This window comes from Grammomys surdaster, unplaced genomic scaffold (genome assembly GCF_004785775.1).
Source record: "Grammomys surdaster isolate TR1022 unplaced genomic scaffold, NIH_TR_1.0 136, whole genome shotgun sequence".
NCBI classification, from domain to species: domain Eukaryota; kingdom Metazoa; phylum Chordata; class Mammalia; order Rodentia; family Muridae; genus Grammomys; species Grammomys surdaster.
Genome location: NW_021604594.1, coordinates 337,198 through 354,691, shown reverse-complemented (window position 1 = coordinate 354,691; position 17,494 = coordinate 337,198). Strand labels below are relative to the sequence as shown.

The 17,494-nt window shown below is 45.5% G+C and overlaps 1 protein-coding gene across 2 annotated transcripts in view; it reads left to right on the top strand.

The window, feature by feature from the left end:
- The first annotated feature begins 243 nt into the window (after positions 1 to 243).
- Slc43a3 (solute carrier family 43 member 3) overlaps positions 244 to 17,494 on the top strand; it is a 22,631-nt gene continuing 5,380 nt past the window's right edge. The window contains exons 1-10 of one of the 2 annotated variants that reach the window (XM_028763022.1): positions 244 to 438; positions 2,187 to 2,527; positions 2,876 to 3,005; positions 5,214 to 5,260; positions 8,083 to 8,159; positions 8,375 to 8,467; positions 11,555 to 11,694; positions 12,919 to 13,016; positions 14,614 to 14,796; positions 15,032 to 15,151. In XM_028763022.1, the coding sequence (XP_028618855.1) occupies positions 2,353 to 2,527; positions 2,876 to 3,005; positions 5,214 to 5,260; positions 8,083 to 8,159; positions 8,375 to 8,467; positions 11,555 to 11,694; positions 12,919 to 13,016; positions 14,614 to 14,796; positions 15,032 to 15,151 (1,063 nt within the window). In that variant the 5' untranslated portion in view covers positions 244 to 438; positions 2,187 to 2,352. Of the gene's footprint in view, positions 439 to 1,351; positions 1,368 to 2,186; positions 2,528 to 2,875; positions 3,006 to 5,213; positions 5,261 to 8,082; positions 8,160 to 8,374; positions 8,468 to 11,554; positions 11,695 to 12,918; positions 13,017 to 14,613; positions 14,797 to 15,031; positions 15,152 to 17,494 lie in introns of those variants that run through there. The other variant, XM_028763023.1, reaches the window with a different exon arrangement.

The following is a 17,494-nucleotide window of genomic DNA, read 5'->3' as shown; positions in this document are numbered from 1 at the left end:
TGTGCTTCCTCTTGTCTTGACTTGTTGTATTTTTAGTTCCCCATCCTCACTCTTCTCCCTTTTAATTTAATTTTATTTTTAATTTTTAAAGAAAGGACATGTTTTCTGCAATGTCCCAATATCTGGGGTTAAGACTGGACAAATTATGAGCAGAGGTTTGGGAGTTAGGCAATTTTTGGGCTGTGTGGCGTGACCTTGGGGCAAAGTCCTTTTAGGATTCTCCACTAAACTCCCTCTCTGGCCCAGAGATAGCTACAAACTGGAAATCCCACTTCTCTGCAGTTAGCCTGCTGAATTTGTTCCAGGTGGACTTCTCTTTGAGGAGAGCTCCTCTAACTAAGGTGCTTCGAACCCGTTTTAGTGAGGCAGCTAGGGAATCTGAGCCCGTCACATTTGAAGTCACTGGGATGTAGGACGACAGCACCCTCCGACTCTGCAGTAAGTCCCTTGAATAGCCTTTTTTGATACTTTGTTTTGGTGGTGATCTGGACAACACTTCCTGGTGCTTGTCTTCCCACATCTCCCTGTGGAAAGAGGGCTGAGCCAGTAAGCTGGGCCTGGTGTCAGCATCTAATACATAAGAAGCTCTCTCTCAAAGGAGAGGAGAGAATTGTGGTTCAGGCAAGGAAGGCATCAGCTCATTTGCTCTGGGCTGGAGTGAGTAACACAGCTGGTTAGGCCAGCTAGCTCATGCTGATCACAAGCTCCTGGGCAATTATAAATGTCTTTGATTAATAAAAAATGGGGTGATGAATGAATAGTTAATCAATGCAGTCTGGGCAGGAAGCCTCTCTCAGAACCTGGACTGGGGGTTTCAGCAGGGCTAGTGGAAACAATGAAAAGGATCCTTAGAGGTGAAAGGCAAGGCCCCCTCCAGTGATGGTTACTAACAAGCACCTCTGTCCTGATTCCATCTCCATGATTTTACGGTGGGGTTTTCTTGGCAGCTCTGGGGATAAACTTGGGGTGGGGAGTGAGTGATGAGCATGTGGGAAACAGTTTGTACCACGCCCACCCGAGTGGACAAGGTAATGCGTTGGAAACACAATGGCATCCACGTGCAGTTTGATCTCTATGTCTGGAACTGTGTTAAAACAAGCTTGGTTAGGGCGGCCTAGGCAGGATTTCCTAAAGCTTAAAGTCAGTCAAAAAAGACCCTGTCCGAATCCTAGACAGCTGTTGGAATAGGAGGAAAGAAGAGGGTTTTTTGTTTTTTCTTTTTTTTTTTTTAAAGAAGGAAGTGATGGAGACCGGGGCGGGTCTCAAGCCCTTACGGGAGGGGACGAGCAAAAGGCGGCAGAGGACTGGGAGGGGCGATGAGAGGGGGTGGGGGCAGATGCAGGCTTGGAACACGCGGGAAGGACTGGGTAGGATACCCGGCTGGGTCGGGCCGAGCTGGGCTGCGTCGGGCCGGGCAGAGCCGGGTTGGGCAGAGCCGGGCAGGAGGCTCTGGGCTGCCCGGTCGTGGTGGAAGGCGGTGGCCCGGTGGCGGTTTCGGTGGCGGTGGCGCTGCGGGGACAGCGATCTGTGTGAGAGTGGCTGCCAGCTGGAGCAAGAGCTATCTATGACTTGGTAGAAGTTAGTGAACGTCGGTAGAGGCAGCGGGGGATGGGAATTGTGGTTCTAGACAAGGCTTTTGTTGGGATATTTTTCATAGTAACCAAGTAGCCATGCGATCTTGGGGCAAGTTCACAAACCCTTCAGAAGTTTTTGTTTCACTATGTCGCACTGAAGCTGTAGACCGAGCATTTGCCAGTAGTCCCTTGAATGGCTCAAGTGGCTGCTCTTTTGGTGGATTGTATTCAGACTTTCAAGTCGGGGCTTCTTGGAGGTTCCTACCTCCGCTTGTGATGTCCCCAAACATTAGGCAGGATATCCCCCCTCCCCCAAGCATGTGTTGCCATTGAAACCTGCCTTACCTTACCCATGGGTAGTTTCACAGATATTGTGAATGAAAGGATGTGTGAACAGTGTTTTGGCGGGAAGTGGGGGATGGGTGTTGTTTTTGATTTTCCATGTTTGGGAATGAACTCTAGATAATATTCTATGGCTAAGCCACATTCCCTGGTCATGTATGAAAATTTTTACTTTCCAAAGCCTCAGGGCCTTTCTCCTGAGGACCTCTTTGCCTCAGCTGTCTTTTTCACAAGTTTCCTGTAGCAGACTGCTTCTGCCTTATTTTCCAGGATCCAGACAAACCATTCCATGGCATTTCTTGCTCAACCCTGAGACAGTTGGAACAAGAGGGCTCATTGAAGTCGACGGCTTGCCAGAGGAATTTTCCACACATCACTCCCAGTGGTTGACTCTGAAGTTCAGGATAGGATTTGTGGACCCACTTCATCTCAGACCATGGGCCTGCCCCTTTACTTGGCCACCTTCTTGACTGGTCTCCTGGAATGCATCGGTTTTGCTGGTGTCCTCTTTGGCTGGACTTCACTATTGTTTGTGTTCAAAGAAGAAAACTACTTTTTAAAGCCCTGTGAACAGGACTGCTTGCTTCAGAGCAATATAACAGGGCCCTTTGGTAAGGACGAAGATAGCTTTTTGAAGAAAGCTGTGCCTGGTTCCTGGGAGTTGGAAAAGAATTGGGAGGTCTCTGTTCCCTATTCACTCTGCCAGCCTTTCTATGAGGGAGGGACTGTCAGCCCCCTCTTACCCCTGGTGTGGAGGCTATCAAGGAAGGAAGGAAGAACCAGCTTTTAAAGGACCTTTAGAGACCAATACATTTTAAAGCAACTGGGTAGCTTTCTAGTCAGCAAAGTTGCTCAAGATAGAGGGGAGTCCAGTCTGGGAACTAACCTGGCAGGAAGGTTGGGGTTATTTTGATTCTGTCTCACATAATCAGGGTTCCTAAGAGCCTTTTCTTTCCCAGACTTGAAAGCGCAGGACGAGAAGTTCTTACTCATCTTCACCCTGGCATCCTTCATGAACAACTTCATGACCTTCCCCACTGGCTACATCTTTGACCGCTTCAAGACTACTGTGGCCCGCCTGATAGCCATGTAAGTCTAGAGCCCCAGTGAAGCAAGGAAGAGGGAGTGTTTAGGCAGCAGTCTGGCTTGGAGAGAAACCCTGCCCAGCAGATGGATCACAGTCTGTGGACTCTTTAGTAGCACCACCCTCTTCCTCCATGCTGAGTTTCCTTTCCTTTCCACCTTCCCCTGTAGTTGGTAATGTCTTATCCTGTTATATACTCAACTTCCTGAGAGGCCAGGGTTTCAAAATTAACAAAATGTATAGTTGATAGTGTCTGCTTTCCCTGTGCCTTGAATCCCCAGTCTCATTTCTGCAGGGCTTCATGTCTAGATGGCTCAGGCCTTGCCTTCATACTCTCCTGCTTATCGTTTTTTTTTCTAAGTAGCCCCACCCAGTGGTGGGCTTTCAGGGTCCCTCTGATAGGACAGGAGGCTCTTGCAGTGGGGGGGGGGGGAGTTCCCCTGCAAGTGAGTCAGAGACCTCATGCTCTTTTACAGTGTTCTGTTGCCTCCTGATTATGATAATGCCCGTGGGCAGGTTCCTTGATAAGCAGGGATCTGCTCAGCCCCAGTACAGCCCCTAGCAGGAGCATCTATGTGGTGATCTGTCAGAAGGATAGGAAAGTAGAGAGTAAAGCAAGTCCCTTACACTTAAGTTTTAGGGAGAATAAGTCACACATAAGCTTGAATTTTGTTTCCTGTTGTTTCTTCTCTGCCACTGTCCTTCTGCTTTATAGTGCCACCTTTGTTATCTATCTTTAAAAAGTCCTCTACCACTAAGGGGGCCCTGGAACTTTAGCATTTATCCTAGAATCACTTGAACTTTTTTTTTTTTTTTTTTAATGCTGCTGGGAATGGAACCCAGGGCTTCGTGAAAGTCAGGCAATTGTCTAATTCTGTGCTGGTGACTTTTCGGTTGCCGTGATTAAAAAAAAAAAGATTATGACCAAAGCAACTTAGAAAAGGAAACATTAAATTGAGCTTATGGTTCCAGAGACTATGATGGTGTAGGGAAGGCTTGGCCTTAAGGCTGCCGGAACAGCAGTAAGAGCCGACATCTGGATCCACAACCAGGAAGCTGAGAGTATACTGGGGGTGACATCACAGCCAGCCACCAGCACAGGCCTCCTCAAACAAGGTCGTGCCCCCTAATCCTCTCCACCAACTGAAAACCAAGTAGAGGAATGTATGAGCCTGTTGAGGGCATAGTCATTCAAACCATCACTACTTCTAAGCCACACCTCTAGTTGTGAACTCAATGACTTTGCGTTTGGAATTTAGATCTTTCTGATCCAGGCGTGTCCAACCCTTCTGAGATTGCGACACCGCGTTAACACCAAAACTCTTCAACAACCATGTAGTCCAGTTACACACACACACAAACACACACACACACAAAATCTTGATAACTTTTTTTACACTAATTTTATGATTCTCTTTGTTCAACTTCATAACTATTCTTGGTTGCATGTCGATTAATCCTTTCCTTTTCCAGAAAAGGCTACTGAGGCTCAGATAAAGTGTGGAGATAAAATTAGAATTCAAGGTTTTGATTTGCAGGCCAGGCATCAGCTCCCTTTTGCCAAGCGGTTGGCCTCAGGACAAGAGGGCCTGTGCCTTGCCTACTGCATTCCTGAGTCTTTTACATATCTATCTATTGAGCTCATTAGCCAAGATTTCCCAGTTTAGCCTTAGACACTGGGCTCTGGACTAGTTACTTTCTTGTTATGAGGATAAAAGACCGTGACAAAAGCAACTTAAGGAAGTAAGCCTTCTTACTGCTCCAGGTTCTGATCCATCATGGCAGGACATCCCAGCAGCAGGAGCTTGAGGGAGCTGTTCACATTGCATCTGAAGTCACACAAAAGATGGGGAGGGGGAGCTCACTTTCTCCCTTGTATACACTCCAGGATCCTCTGCCATCCAAATTGTCCCACTCCAGTCCAGATGGGTCTTCCAGTATCAGTTAATGTAATCAATCCATTGCCCAGGTGATTCTAGATTCTCATCGAGTTTACCGCTGAGATTTACGTTCACACTTAACTAGCTATGGGGTCAGGACTACCTCTGAGTCTATCAGGACTTCTCTGGTGCTGACCTCTCAGAAGTGGCCGTACCCCTGGAGTTCCCCAGCTGACAGTGCTGTTAAGTTCTACCTAGTGTTGGATGTCAGCTGAGCCGACTGCTGCACGGTCCTGACACTTCCTCCTTTAACTGGATGCTTCTGTCTTTCAGATTGTTCTACACCTGCGCCACACTCATCATTGCCTTCACCTCTGCAGGTGAGGGCAGACAGTTGGGAGGGAGGGGCAATTGGGGAGTGGACGGATGGGCCAGGTACAGAAGGCAAAGAAAGGGCCCATGATATTTTCATAGACCCACATTGTCTGTGAACATTTTACTCTACTGAAGAAAGAATTATATCTATACAGTATTAAAACGTTCTCCTGTGTTTTTTTTTGTAACATGTATGATAACTTTGAAAATGATCTTCACTTAGGAGAATCAAAATCCACAGCTCTGTTGCACGTAAAAATAATTGCTTCCAGCGATTCCTCTAAAAGCCTGTGCATTCCTGGCCTGTTTTCCTTTCCTTTGTTATGTTGGGAAGAAAACTGAGATGAGCTAAGATAAGGGTAAGCAGGAGTTAGTTTAATGACTTACCTAAGGCCATGGATAAGTATGTGGGAAGTGGACCTAGAAGCTGGAGGTTAGATTGTCCAAGAGGTAACTCGGTACCTTCTTCCCCAGGGGCAGATTAGGTGGCTTAATTTTGGGGGTTGAGAAATGAAAACAGTGATATCTGTTGTGTAATAGCTGTGACAGAGCCAGCTGATGTCATGAGGGAGTTTCTGCTTGTGTTCAGCCAACCCCAGGGGCTTGGTGTTTTGGTCTAACAAATCTCATGAAGTCACATTTGTAAAAGTTGAGCAATAAGCAAAGCGTATTTACTTATGTATGTCTATTATTATTTATTGTGTATTTACATTTGTGAATTTTGAACAAGAATCCCCTGTTACTTGTTTATATTATTATTTACTTATGTATATGTGTTGACATGTGTTCTCACTTGAGTGTGCATGTAGAGTGTGTGCGTTACTTACATCTCAGTAGAAGTCAGAAGTCTACCTTAGCCCCCTCAGGTGTCTTGTATTTTTGAGGCAGCATCTGTCGCTTTGTATCTAGCTCACTCACTTTGTGCTGGTTAGGTAATATTCGCTGGGCACAGATCCTCATGCTTACAGGGTAAATTTTTTTATTGACTAAGCCAACACCCCAGCTGTCTTAGACAATGTTGCATTGAGACACATGACCAAGGCAACTCTTAAAAAAGAAAGCATTTGGTTGGGGCTGGCTTACTATTTCAGAGGATTAGTTGATTATCAGCATGGTGGGAAGAGTGTTGGCACACAGGGAGACGTAGTGCTGGAGAGGTAGCTGAGAGTTCTACAACTGGATTCGCAGTCAGCAGGAAGGAGAGAGATAGAGATAGATAGATAGATAGAGAGAGAGAGAGAGAGAGAGAGAGAGAGAGAGAGAGAGAGACATGGGCTTGGCTTAGGCTTCTGAAATCCCAAAGCCCAGGCCTAAGTAACATGACACACTTCCCCCAATAAGTCCACACTACTCCAACAAGGCCATACCTCCTAGTCCCTGTCAAGTTCTCCACTCCCTAATGACCAAGCATTCAAATATATGGGCCTACGAAGGCCATTTCTATTCACATCACCATATCAGCTGAGCAAAAGTCTCTCTTCCTCCATAAAACAGGACTTTTGTTTTGGGGAAAGTATTGATGCTAGGAGATTTTACTGTGAAACTGATCTCTGATCTTTAGCTCATTAGGAGAGATGTACATTTGTAAACAACAGAAAGTGAATGGCAAATAGTGTGACTCATCTCTAAAATCATCTCTTTCCAGAGCTCATCTAGGCATCGAACAGTAGTTACTTAAGAGGAGGTCAAGATGTCTTAGAGGGTAATGATGCTTGCCACCAAGTCTGATGACCTGAGTTTGACTCCTAGAACGCACATGGTAGAAAGAGAGACCCAACTCCCACAAGTTGTCCTTTGGTCTTCACACATATGCCAGTGCACACATATATCACACACACATACACACACATATTACCACACACACATACACACATATATATATACACATAATACACATACATACCACACACACACACACGCGTGTATGCACACACATAAACATATATTACTACACATACATACCACCCTCCCCACATACACATGTATTACCACACACACACATACCACACACACACATACATAACACACACATACATCACACACACACACACACACACACACACACACACAGACAGACACAAATAAAATGTGGGAAAAATAGAGGATGCTAAAACAGGCCTAATATACCAGTAAGCTTTGGATTACCTGGTGCAAAAATTGCTCCTTTTAAGACTACTTTTTCAGTGATGTGGAGTCATTTAGAGCTTATCCAACACTTAGGAGGCCTGTTGCTTGCATGCCAGTTTTGCTTGCTTGATTGCTTGATGCTGTTGTCTTGTTTAGGACCAGGAGCATACTTACTCATGCAGCATTTCTAATGCCAAGCACCATGCCACAAGGCAGTGCTTAAATTTCATAAGCAAAGGGAAGGGTCCCAGACATTTCTCTCTCAGTTGTCACAGTGCTTGAATGAAGCAGGATAGAGTCTCTTGTCTCAGTTCATTGGGTGAGGAGAGCAAGGCAGATTCAGAAGGTAGCTCACGCAGTGATTTGAGGCTGGACTTGGTGGCTGACTCCAGAGTCCTCTCATCCCACAGTGATGGAACAGGCGTTTATGGTCTACTGCAGACCCATAATCGCCTTTGGTAAGGAGAAGGGGACCTCAGGACACATGAGAAAGCATGACTGGAGAGTCTCTTGACCATTCCCTAAGGCCCTCAAAAGACACCAGCAGACTGGTGAAGTGAGCTGCAAGTGCTACTGTGTTGTTTAAAGTTTGAAGCTGATGGAAGCTGGATCCTTCTGGAGGAGAGAGGAGAAAGTACAGCTCTTGGACTTTGGGTTCCAGTGAAATCGCCACTCACTCCTGTGACTTTTATGGTTCTAGACACTGCCATGCTGCTCTTCCTAGCCATGCCCATGCTTGCAGTGGGAGGAATCCTGTTCCTTATCACCAACCTACAGGTATGAGCCTGTGTCCCCTTCCCTTATCCCAGGCAGCTGAGGGAGGGACAGACATCATTTGTTTCCAGAGGGGTTGACCCAAATTAGAGTGGAAGGAATTGGGGTACAAAAGGGTGGAGACATTAATCATGCCTGGCATATGCTTGGGTACTGAGGAGAATAAATAATTGTTTCATGAATAAGTAAGTCAGTTAAATTTGTCTTGTCTTCTCCAGATTGGAAATCTCTTTGGCAAACACCGTTCAACCATTATCACCCTCTACAATGGGGCATTTGACTCCTCCTCGGCAGTGTTTCTCATCATTAAGGTAGGAATACCAGAAGCTGGGGATGAGGGGATAACCCAGTCAGTAAAGTGCCCACTGTGTGAGCACAACTACCCGAGTTAGATTCCCAGAATCTCTGTAAAAAGGCTGAGTGTCCTGACGTGCGCTTGTAATTCCAGTGTGGAGTGTTACAAACAGGCAAATCTCAAGGCCACTGTGAGACCCTGTCCTCTGGTCTCTGTATACTTTCACACACACAATACTAACTTAACATTTATTGAACACTTGAGCCCTTATTAATTCCAGTCGCTTGTCCTGTGAACTCTGCATGACTTCTGCCAGTCCTGGAGGTAGGCACATTCCTCAGGTGACACACTTGAATGTTAAGGAGATCATGATGCCTGTCAGAGGTCCTGCACTGGCAACTATGATATTTGAACCTGCACTTAGGCCTGTTTATTTCTAAAGATGCGCTTGGGACCACTAAGCCCCTCTTTACACTAAGCCTATACTCTTTGCTTGGTGAAGAAGGAAGATACGATCATGATATACTTGGGTCAGGGATGGATAGAAACTTGAAACTCTGTAAAAAGTAGCATTTTGCTGATACGTGCTTCTACCTTGGAAAAGTGGGTAAGAAGGGCTAGTGAGGGCCTTAGAGACTTCACGAGGGCCTTTCTATTTCTCCCAAGGGCTCGTTGTGAGTGTCCGGAGAACAAACTGTTGGCAAGGATATTAGAAGCCCATTAACAACCACTCTGCTAATGGTTTTGTTTGTTATTAAATTAATTAATTGTTATTATCATTTAAGAAAAGGCCTCTTAGGCTGGCCCAAGACTCACTGTGTAGTCCAGTTTGTTCTTAAACTCATGATCCTTCATCCTTAGCCTTCCAAGTGCTGGGATTATAGACGTGTGTCATGATTCCTAGCTTCAATTAATTTATTTTTGAGACAGTGTCTGACTATGGAGGACAGGGTGGACTGAACCTTGTAGCCCAGGCTAGCCTCAAACTCTCACTCCTTTTGCCTTAGGCTCTCCAGTGCTGTGGTTATAGGCAGGAATCACCATACCTGGCTTTGTTAATGATTTTAGTGTCTAAGTCATTACTAACAGTTTTATCTGGCTAGTGCCTTGCCTAACTCATGGGATGAATTCTGGTTAGTCTAAGTAAATGATGGCAAACTCTGTCTCTACTACCACTGACACATAGAGGTGGGCGTGTCCTACCTTTGCAATGAGATAGAGTGGGTGTATAGTGTAGGACTTCAGGGGACGTTTCTTCCCTGAAGGAGGGTTTTCGAAAGCAGAGTAGAAAAAACCCTGGAGGCTAGCTCAGTTGTTAGAATGCCTCCCTTGCAGGCACGAAGCCTTGGGTTCAAGCCCCAGCACTGCATAATCAAACTTGGTAGCACACCTTTAATCCCAGCACCAGGGAGATGAAGGCAGGAGGATGAGAAAGTCAAGGTCATTGTATATTATACAATGAGCTTGATGCCTGCCTGGCCTACCCAAGACCTAGTTGCAACAACAGAAGCCTTCTTCCCTGCCTCTCTCTGTTCCTCTTTGAAGATTGCAGCGGGAAGGAAGGTGTAATAGTTGACACTGCAGTAACCACACTTGGGTTGTAACCAGATGGAACACGAGGCCTGGAAACAGGAGCAAAAAATGATGGACCCCAAACTGTCCAACCTGGGCTTCTCTCTGGGGTTTTGTTAGGCCAGTCATGGGCTCATGAGCCTCATTTAGTCCCATGAGCAGTTTTACAAGAGATCTGAGTCCCTGAGGCTCTCCAGACCCTTTGCAGGTGGCGCAAGAGCCACTTTCCAGGTTTCTTTCCCTTACTAGGAAAAGCTTACCTGGATGCATCTCCTTCTCTTTGAAGGTGGAAGGGAGGGGCTGGAGCAGGAGTGGGATTCTTGGTTTAATATGACTCGGTTGGTTCCTGTGTGGCCATCTTGCCTCTCCAGACCTCAGTGTCACTTTCTGTAAAAGGAAGAGGTTTGTCTCACTTTGTGGTTTCTAACCTGGAAGTTGAGGAATTTAGAGGTTTCTTTTGTTCTATGAGTCACCCAGGAGAACACAGGGGAGGATCCCTCTGTAGCTTCCCACAGATGTGTTTTGTAAGCTGACCTCTTGTGTAAAGAGTTGCCCAGAAGGACTTCTTGCTATTGTGGGCAGGGTAAGGGGCAGGAATAGCATTAAACAAGAAGATCTCTGAGAGTCGTGAGAAGAGGTACCACAAGATTGTAGGGACAGGCGACAAGATGGCTCCCTGTTGCTTACTAGGCCCTATGTAAAGGGGCATGCAGACCAGGGATCTTTTTGCAGCTCCAGGAGGGCAGGCAGGAGGCTCTGCTGAAGCTTAGGTAATGTGGCTTTCAGCTTCTGCCTCCTAGGCTTTTCACACGATAAAATACATATAGTATAAAATTTACTATCAAAAATTTTAAAAATTATCTATTGATGTAGGGTGTGTGTGTGTGTGTGTATGTGTGTGCACGCGTGCATGTGTGCATGTACCACAGCATGTCTGTGGAGGTCAGAAGACAACTTGAGGGAGTCCATCCATCATATGGGTTGTGGGTGTTGAACTTAGATCATCAAGTTTGGCAGCAAGCACCTTTACCCACTAAACCATTTTGCCAACCCATAATCATCTTGTAAGTGTACAGGTTAGTAGTTTAGGTGCATTTATGCTATTGAGCAACCAGCACCATCATCCATCTTGAGAAAATTTCACATTATAAAATTGGAACCCTGTATCCATTAAACACACGTTCCTCATTCCTTCTGCCCGTTTCCAGCCTCTGACAATTGCCATAACACTTTGTATGAGTTTGACTACCCCATGAATCTCCTGTGAGCAGAATAATACGAAAAGTTGTCTTTTGGTGACTGGCTATCTTCATATGATGGAATGTTCTCTATGTTCATCTGTATTGGGGTGTGTGCCATGATGTTCTTCCTTTTGTAAAGGCTGTGGTATAGTCCATCAAGTGGCTGTACCACACTTTGCTCATTCAGTCGTCTGTCCACAGACACTTTGGTTTCTCTCCGCACTTTTGACTATGGTCTGTAATGCTCCTAGGAGTACTGGTGTTATCCTGATGTGTTCTTTTCTCCACAGATTCTTTATGACCAGAGAATCAGCCTCAGGTCTTCTTTCATCTTCCTGTCTGTCTGCAGTGTCTGGCATGTTGTACGTACTTTGCTTTTGATGCCCCAGGGACATATCCCCTACCCACTGCCTCCCAACTACAGCTATGGGTAAGTATGATTGGCCAATATCCCATTTGATCTGAGGTAGGAAAAAAGGAAAGACTATCCCTGCTATAGGAGAAGAGTGTATTTGTTAGCTACTCCTGTATAACAAGCAAACATTTCATTTTTCTTTTTTTTTTAAAGATTAGCTTATCTTTATTTTGTGTAGATGAGTGTTTTGCCTGTGTAAATGCATGTGTACCGTGTCCATGGAGGTCAGAAAAGGGTGTCAGGTCCCCTAGAACTAGAGTTACAGATGACTGTGAGCTGCTACGTGGGTACTGGGAACCAAGCCTGGATCCTTTGAAGGAGCAGAGAGTCCTCTTAATGGCTGAGCCATGTCTCCAGCTCCTAAGAATTTATTTCTTACATCTGTGCCAGACTTGGATGATCTTATCATTTATGCCTCTAATCATTTGATGTGTTAGCAGGGAGTTGGCTGGTCTGCCAGGGCCTCGCTTACATTGAGTTTGGAGTAACAGGAATGTCTATGTCACAGGCTATCCAGCATTCTTGCTTGGGTGTGTACACATAGTGGTTCTGGGGTTCAGAGAGGGGGGCGGTAACACACACAGTTCTTTGAGGCTTCTTCAACTTAGAATTGATGTATCACTTGTGCTCGGCTGGAGCAGTTCACATGTCTAGCCTAGATGACGATGAGAAATGGGCAGAGTCCCATTGTCAAGGATGGAGACAGAGGAGGTGGGGTGCCGTGATCACACCGGCTGTCAGTTACAGGGAGCCAAGGGGGCATCTTCACTTGCTGCTCGCTTGCTCTTTGTTGTACCCCGTATGCTCTTTGAGCTCATTCTCATGGTCTCATTTCCTACTGATAGCCATGTACTGGTAGCCATGTACTGATGGCAGTGCCTTCATTTTTCATCTGGGAATATGAGGCTCTGAGGGGTAAAACTGGAGTCACATGAGAAAGAGTCAGAGCTGAGACTTGTAGCAAGACCCATTCTCTTCTTCCATACTTGTAGGCTACCCCAAATTTGTCTGTCTGTCAGAATCAATCAGATCATTACAATAAAAAATAAAATGGAAACATGGAAACCTGGCTACTAGCCAATAGACATTCGGATTTAGTTGGCCTAGGTTGCCACTGGGCCATCAACGTTGTTCAAGAGTGATTCCATGTGAAGTAAGATGAGGATCTTCTGTTTTCCGATCTTGTTCTAGTCAAGCTCGTAGACCTTGGGCTGAGTGCTGGGGCTTCTGTTTCCACAGCTTGTGCTCCAGGTTTGGCACTAGAAAGGAAGAGAATAAGGCAGCCGAGCATGAAACCAAGGAGCTGCAGTCAAAGGAATGTCTGTCACCAAAGGAGGGTGAGTTCTGCTTCACCCATGTCCCCTGCAGACACAGGCAGCCCTATGCCCTGGTGGCTTCTCATCTGCTTTTAACTCCAGGAAGTCATCCCAGGGGTTCAGAATGAGGCCAGGCCGTGCAAGGAAGAGCCCATAAGCATTTTTTCAATCCCCTTACTTAAGAGAGGGCCCAGAAAGGGCAGGATCTTTGTGTGTCTTCAGTGTCTCTTTCTTACCGTATCCACCGCATACCCCAGCTCTCCTCACACGGAAATCTATCTTCCATTGCCCTGGTCCCTACACTCTGGTCTTGCCCTCTCCTGGGATTCTAGGGCACCAAGGTTGGCATCTGTGTCTCCGTTTTTTTATGACTCTTGGCTCTGACCTCTTTCCATCCGTACCATCCCCATCACTTCCTCCTTCCCTCCTCTGTCTGCTCTGAGTCTTTGCTTATGAATATTATAAACCATTGTTAGCTACAGTAAAAGTAAAAATAGGAGGAGGAGGGAGGGTTTGGAGGGAGGCAGGTCATAGGGCAGCAGTAGCAGCTGGACAGGAGAAAGCAGTTTCCAGAGCAGAGCAGTTAATAGAATTACATTGTATTTGATATATATATATATATTTTTTCTATATGAGCAGATTTTAGCTGTTCTTGGCACACACACAAAAAAAATGGGCAACAATGTGAGGTGATGGATATGTTAATTTGCTTTGCTATGGTAACCATTTTACTATCTATATGTACCCGATGACAGCATGTTGTGTGCTTTAAATACACACAATAAAATTTATTTGTTAAAAAAAAAAAGAATAAGGACCAGGGTTGTAGCTCAGCCGGTAGAGCCCTTGCCTGGTATATGCAAAGCCTTGGGGTCAATCCCAGCACTGTATACATCTAGGAATAACGGAAAGAAGGATCAGGTCAGTGTCAACCTTAGCTACATTGTGAGTTCGAGGTTAGTCTGGGCTACATAAGACCCTGTCTCAAACAGTAAAGAGAGCAAGAGGACTGGAAGGCTCACATAATCAAGAGGAAAGTGAACCTGCCAGGTTACAGAGGTGTGGCCCCAGGCTGCCTCTGAGCACCCCTGTGTATCTAAGTCCTAGCCAGTCTGCCTACGTAGGGAGAATGAGTTAATTGGTCAGTTGGATGAGGAACAGAATGTTTAATGCGTGGTCCCTATTGGACCAGAGAGAACAAGAGGGTCCTAAGGAAATGAGGGATTCTGGGACCGAAAGAAAGGTAGGGGACACAGAGCCGACCAGAACAACAGCTTTTCATCTTAACCCTCAGTTTGTCCCAAGATTCTCCTTGGTTTTCATTTCGCCATCTTGGCTGAGAATGATCAGGAAAGTACTACAGCAAGAAGTGTCCCTGGGCAGGCTGTGAGAGACAGATCAGATTTCAAGACACCAAGGACAGGAGGAGAGCCATCTAAGGTTGAAGGACAAGATGATGAAGCATGGTGGAGGGGGTGGGGGAGTTTTAGTTAGCTCATAGAAGACAAGAGTGGATGGTGAACTTCGGCCTGAGACTGTCTTGTTACGGGCCACTCTGGCCCATCCAGCCCTTTCTCTTTCCTTGTCATTTATGCTGAGTTCCTCCCTTCCCTATCAGAGAACTCCGGACCAGAGCAGCAGCAGCAGGAGCAGGAACAACACTCTTTCCAACGCTGCGTACTCTCTCGCCGATTCATCTTGCATGTGATGTGGTTGTCTGTCATACAGTTGTGGCATTACCTCTTCATTGGTACTGTCAACTCTCTACTCACCAAGTTGGCTGGTGGGGACAAAGAGACAGGTATGTGGGCTTCAGAGGAGTCTTTTGAGAGGTCTCAAGTAGGAACCTAGGGCCCTGAGAGACTCAGGAATCGATGCTGTGCCAGCAAAGCTATGTATTCCAGAGTGGTTTCAGAGGGTCTGGGGAGGAGGGCTGGAGAAGAGAAAGGTGTGATGGCAGAGTCTTCTCTTGTGAAGTAGCCTGAAAATTTCTTCTCACCCAACTCCTATTTTTTTTTTTTTTGTGCCTTCACAAGTCAGTGCCTACACAAATGCCTTTGCCATCACCCAGTTTTTTGGTGTGCTGTGTGCCCCCTGGAATGGCTTACTCATTGACCGCCTTAAGCAGAAGTATCAGAAGGAAGCCAAAAGGACAGGTAAGCCTGGGATCTGGGAGTCAGGAGCAGAGATCTTCATAGACTTCCACAGCCGCCTTGTCTTTGCCTTTATTCTCTCTCCCTGACTGCTTCATCCATCCATTCAACCCTTGGACATAAATTTTGTGTCAGCCATGGTACCAGACCTATGGATGAGACAGGTAAATCTTGTCTTCTTCAGCTGTACTAATCTAGAGGTAGTAGCAATCAATAAAGAATAGATAGCCTGTTACTGACAGAGTGCTGGAGTCCATGACCAGGCAGAGTCACACCCACACAGCCATTCTGTTTTCCTATTTCCATTGTCCACAAATCATATGAGATATCCAACACTTTATTGGATAGTGGGCTTACTGTTGGGTGGTTTTCTCAGATGATGTGAAATGTTCTGAGCATATTTGAGCTAGTATACATTGAGCCATGATACCCCATAGGCTAAGTATGTTAAATGCATTTTCGACTTGCTGATATTTTTGGCTTCCGATGGGTTTTGCTGGATATAGCTCTACTGTGAGTCATGGAGCCTCTGTGTGGCATGAATGGGCATCAGACCATGGACACTAAGAAGGGCACATTGCCTGTTCTGGGTGAGGCAGGGTTGTTGTCAGGGAAGGCTTCTTCAGAGGGAGTGACAGACCAGGATGGAAAAGACAAAAAAGGGAGGGGAAGAGGAAGAGCCCGATGGTGGCTAAAGACCACAATGGCATGACAGAGTTGACAGACGTAGGTATTCAGGAATCTGGATCCTTTCTGTGAGTGATTCAGGCTAATCAGAGGGCAGAGTTTGAGAGAGTTGCAGGAAAAACCAGGAGAGAGCATAAGAAGGCTTTCAGGCTACTCACTGTGCCTCAGAGTTAGAACCTGTTCCTTGGGTGTGACTGGCAGAGCAGAAGGATGCTGGGATGTTTTACCCTGTGTGAGCTGAGAGATAAGGGAGAAAAGGAGGGAGCACTGGTGACTTTGCTTTGTCTCCTCCCACCTCTGCATCCTAACCCCACTACAGTATTACTTGCAAATACTTCATAGGCTCTTCTTAATAAAAAACAGTCTCCATTCAGTCAATATCACCACAAAAATCCCCATTAATTCTTAATATTTTCTAATATGCAACTAACTGCCTTTCACATCTCCCGGTTGACCTAAGAACATTGTTTCCCGACTGATTTGTTCAGCATCTCCATACAAAGTCCACTCAAAGCTGAGAGGACAAACCTCAACTGATGTATCCTTTGCATCTTCATTTTTAGATATTTATTTAAGACAGGGTCTCATCTAGCTTAGGCTAGCCTTAAAGTTACTATGTATCCAAGGCTGGCTTTGAACTTACTATGTAGTTTAGGATGGCCTTGAACTTCTGATCTTTCTGCTGTCACTTCCCAAGTGCTGGGATCACAGGCTTACTACCATACCCAGCTAGTAGACTTTTTCTCCCTCTTCTTCTTTGGTACCCGAGTCTCATGCATGCTAAGCAACTACTTTGTCACCAAGTTGTATCCCCAGCCCCAATTCCTTCTTTCACAATTACGTCAGCGCCCCTCCTCTTGTTTATTTGTTGAAGAAAGGAGGATCTTTTTCCTGTCAGATTTCCCACATTTGGACGTGGCATCTTTTGTGTATTTCATTGAATGGGTTCTTTTGATTGGGATAGATTAAAGGCATGCGTCACCACTGCCCAGCAGTTTGTTTTTTGTTGTTGTTGTTTGTTTTGTTTTTTGGCAAGAGTAGGTAGAAATGGAGTTGTGGCCTCTCTGGTTCCTTCACAGGTCCCTGCTATTTATGGTCTTCGCTGTTATGACATGGAGATAGATCAGCTGCTTCAGAACTTAGCCTGATCCATCCATTATAAAGCTTCCCATCAGTCCAACCAGCTAATGATTTTGCACTGTGATCAATTTGAGACCCATGATTTGATTAGGGTGCTATTTCCATCTTTCCTCTGCCTTTTAGCAGCTCCAATTCCTCCAGAAGACACAGCTTCTCAAACTGTTTTTTTGTACTAAAGTAAACGCTTGCCTTCTTCCTCTGCTTAACCAGTCTCAGGATGACCGCACATCCCACCAGAGGCAAGTGGGATTCCTGTCTTTAGAGTCCAGCTGTAGACATACTGAAGCTCAGTGGTCTCATTTTGTGTCTGAGTTTTTAAAACTTTATGGGTTTTGTTTTTTTAAAAAACTTTAGTTTTAAGAATTTCATATGTGTATACCATGAGATAGGATCTTACCTGATTTTCTTTCATTCATTCATTCATTCATTCATTCATTCTTTCTCTCTCTCTCTTTCTTCCTTCCTTTCTTTCTTTCTTTCTTTCTTTCTTTCTTTCTTTCTTTCTTTCTTTCTTTCTTT